At 34.2% G+C, this 3882-nt stretch overlaps 1 protein-coding gene across 1 annotated transcript; it reads right to left on the reverse strand.

Moving 5' to 3' along the window:
• Nucleotides 1-2622: 2622 nt before the first annotated feature.
• LOC136247762 (NLR family CARD domain-containing protein 3-like) lies at nucleotides 2623-3603 on the reverse strand. Its single transcript, XM_066039588.1, has one exon. It carries the CDS (start codon nucleotides 3601-3603, stop codon nucleotides 2623-2625), a length of 981 nt encoding a protein of 326 aa, XP_065895660.1.
• Nucleotides 3604-3882: the final 279 nt, after the last annotated feature.

The following is a 3882-nucleotide window of genomic DNA, read 5'->3' on the forward strand; positions in this document are numbered from 1 at the left end:
CGGGGTAACATTTGTAGCCTTTCATGTCTACACATAGGAACTTGCACAAGTACAGCATAACAGCACTACAAGGAGGCACACTTACCTAACATAGTGGGCACACATCAACTCAATTTGCTACTGTAGACCTAGATTTCTATCATCAAGGGTCCTTTTATTATGGGCTCTTGCTATTATTAAACCAATCAAATTTCAAGTTATATTAGTATGCAGGCCAACACCACATATGAAATCAGAAACTTTAGACTTTTTGATTTATTGAGTCTCCTGATGATGTTAGAGAATTACAGAAAGATATTGATGCACCCTTTTGTTGGTCAAAGCTATGGCTTCTATTATTTAATATTACAAAGTGTAAGGTCCTCCACATTGGTTCAAGCCACTATCAGGTTCCCTACATACTGAACAGCATAATAATATTATTGAAACCGTCAGTAATATGAGAGATCTTGGTATACAAATTGACACCCAATTAAAGTTCCATCAACAGACAACTGATGCCGTGTCAAAGGAGAACCGAGTACTGTCTGTAATCAACAAGTCTTTTGAATATTTGACTAGGCCTGTGGGAATTATGCTTCAAATTTCCATCATTATTCTATGCTGAATTGCTCCTAAAATTTCATCAATATGTTCATTTTTATTCTTTTTATGATTCTGGCTTCATCATTATTCCTCACTCAATTACAGTTAAGTAGTTAAACACCAAAACAAAGCAAAACAGTCAATCTAACACATGCAAAAAGTCTAGCAAAACATTGCATACTAATTTCTTAATTATTATTATAATATATAACTGTCAATAACTGCATTATTATACACATATATACTGCATTATTATACACATATAGCTAGCTAATTTAGCTTTTTTCTTAAGGATTTACAGCACAAGTGCTGAAGGTCTGTAGGACACCTGATCCTACAGCCTGCTCTTCATTAACAAACAAACAAACAAACACATTAACTTTATTAAGTATGTTTGAAAAGATGAAGAAAAAAGGAAAACATCCATGACTGGACCTGGGAAGGCTCGAACCTGCAGCCATCTGATTTGCTCATAGGTAAAGTTCAACAACTATTATACTGCAGCATTAATAAGGGCACCTCTATGTAGTCTTGTAATGAACTTAATTAATTTTGCTGCTGGGAGTTTAAAGAAGACTTCAACAGTGAAAAGGCTCACTCAGATGCTGCTGATAATGACTGCTATGTATTGTTTTCTGTTACTTAGTTTGTCTGGTGTTAGTTGAATGTGCTGATTATTCATGTACTATTCTCATTTATTGGTAATATTCCCAAATTATGCTAGAATAATTCCAGTATACCTTCTGCAATCAAAATTCCCAAAATTATTCCCACAGACCTATATTTGACCATCAACACACTACCAGTTCTTTACAAGACTTAGGTGCATCCAATCTTGGAAATTTAGCATGGGGACCCTTCTATATATCCAAGACATCAAGAGAGTATAAAGAGTACAAAGATAAGCCACTAAAATTAATCCATCATTAGCTGCCATGATTCCTTATCTAGACAGATTAGATACATTAAATTTACCATTATTACAATTCAGACGGAGAGAGGAGATATGATCTTTAGAATGTAATCCCAACAGCAATATATAAACTAACCTGTGACCTTCTTCATTCAGTAAAACAATAAACTATTTTCTTCTCAAAGTCCACAACTTGTCTATATGCTTTGGCTCACTTTACAGAACTAAAACCCACTATTGATCCTATGAAGTGTCACTATATTAAAGCAGAGGAGATCACATGGTTTCATCAAAGAAACTGGATAATTTCTGAGAATGCTTAGAATGCATTAATGAAAATAGGAGGTAAGTTATATCCCTCCTAGGAGGGGATATAACTTGTATATACTACCTCCATTTCTCATTAATGCATTCCTGAGCACTGATAGCAGTGCTATTATACCACTTATACACCTTCTATTCCCTTTGAAGTGAGGTGTGATAGTGGTATATATACGTTACATTTATATTTGGTCTCTCAGCAGTGACTTGTCATTGCTCTTACATTATCCACAATCAAAATTCACATGGTCCCATATAAATACGCTCGCGAAACTTTCCTGCAGTTTCCCACACTTGCAGGTGAGTCACCCAAGTGGAATATATTAGTTGTAACATGGGCACGAGTGATTTGCTTGAAATATATACACGAGCACAACGGCTGCGGCTTCATGTTCGTGCATATATTTCAGAAGGCAAATCACTCGTGCCCATGTTACAACTACTATATGCAAATCTCTTTTCCTGTAATTAGATTGTAAATTGACATTTACACATTCAGATAAATTATAATCATTCAATAATTTCTTTATAATAAAAATTAATGTTTTATTGTCTTGTCTAAAATAAATGCATACATAAAGGATGTTTTGGTATACAAAAAATTAAATAATGAACTAAATAGGTATAGTTTTTTAATTACACATAATGTCGATGCATTGAAAAATTCATATAAATTAGAGCATAATATTATGTAGCTATACTAGACATTTGCTATAATAATAATTACTGTATTAGTCCACATGAACAAAAGGTGTTCAATGAGAGTAGCTACAGTATATACAACCGAGATGCATGTTCATTTATTATCCGAAGTTTGAAAATATCAACTTGTTAGTTTCTTTTCTATTTCTGTTTATCATCTCCACTTTCTGATCAATATCTGCTTTTATTCGCAAATTAGTAATATTTGGTACCCTAATGTTTTTCAAGCTTGAAGCATTTGATAGCTGTTTGAATACAACTTCCTTTATAGTTGCATAACTAAGGGGATTATTGTTTATTAAAAGTACTTTAAGTGTAGAATGATATGCAAGTGAAGACGCTGCCAATTGTCTGGCTGCAGAATCCTCTATATTGTTGTAACTTACATTAAGAACTTTAAGTGCGGTACTCCTTGACAATGTACGAAAAATTTTATCTGCACCTGAAGTTTGCAGCATGGTGCCTCTTAAGTCTAACACTTCAAGTGATGGGTTCTGGTTTATAACTTGACATATTTCAATAACAGCTTTCTGATCCACAGTACCACTCTCCCTCAGTGTCAATTCTTTTAAGAACTTGGTGGATTTCAAAGATGCCACGATTGCTGCTAAACCAGCTTCAAATTCATTTTGTGACACATTCACCACCTCCAGTTTCTGCTTATCTTTTAAAGCACTGGCTAATTCATAAGCTGCTATAATAGAGTTAATTCCATTGTTGTTTATGTTGAAGACTTTCAAATTGTGATGGTGCTTTTGTAAAGCTTTGCAAAGTTTAATACATCCTAAACTCTCCAACATGTTTTGTGAAACATCTAAAATCTCTAGTGAGGTGTTGCTTTTCAAAATTGCAGAAATATCATTTGATGCTCTTACCTGTATGTTATTGGAACTCACATCTAATACTTTTAAGGAGTAAATGTTCTGTAGAGCACTTGCGATGTCACTCATTCCTTTAGCTTCAAGAGCATTCCTTGAAATCCTTACTTCTGAAAGGTTCGTTTTGCTATTAAGCATAGAAGATAATCCAGGTGCTGCATCTGGGTTTATAAAATTGTTGTGTAAGTCTAACACTTTTAACATTGTATTTTCATTAAGGGATTTTGAAATAGCTAAAGCTCCTTGTGATGAAATTTTATTTGCACCCAGATCCAAAACTTCTAGGCAAGTTTTGTTTATTAGGCTATAGGCTATGACCTCTGCTGCGTCATCATCGATACCGTTTCTGTTCAAAATAAGTGACCTCAGATTTTGGATATCTTTTATGCCCTTAGCAAACTCCTTCACTCCAATGGAACCAAACTTGTTTTGGGAAACATCTATCACTTGCAATAGTGGTGACACTCTTATGGTAGATACAAG

Source organism: Dysidea avara, chromosome 2 (assembly GCF_963678975.1).
Source record: "Dysidea avara chromosome 2, odDysAvar1.4, whole genome shotgun sequence".
In the NCBI taxonomy this organism is placed as follows: domain Eukaryota; kingdom Metazoa; phylum Porifera; class Demospongiae; order Dictyoceratida; family Dysideidae; genus Dysidea; species Dysidea avara.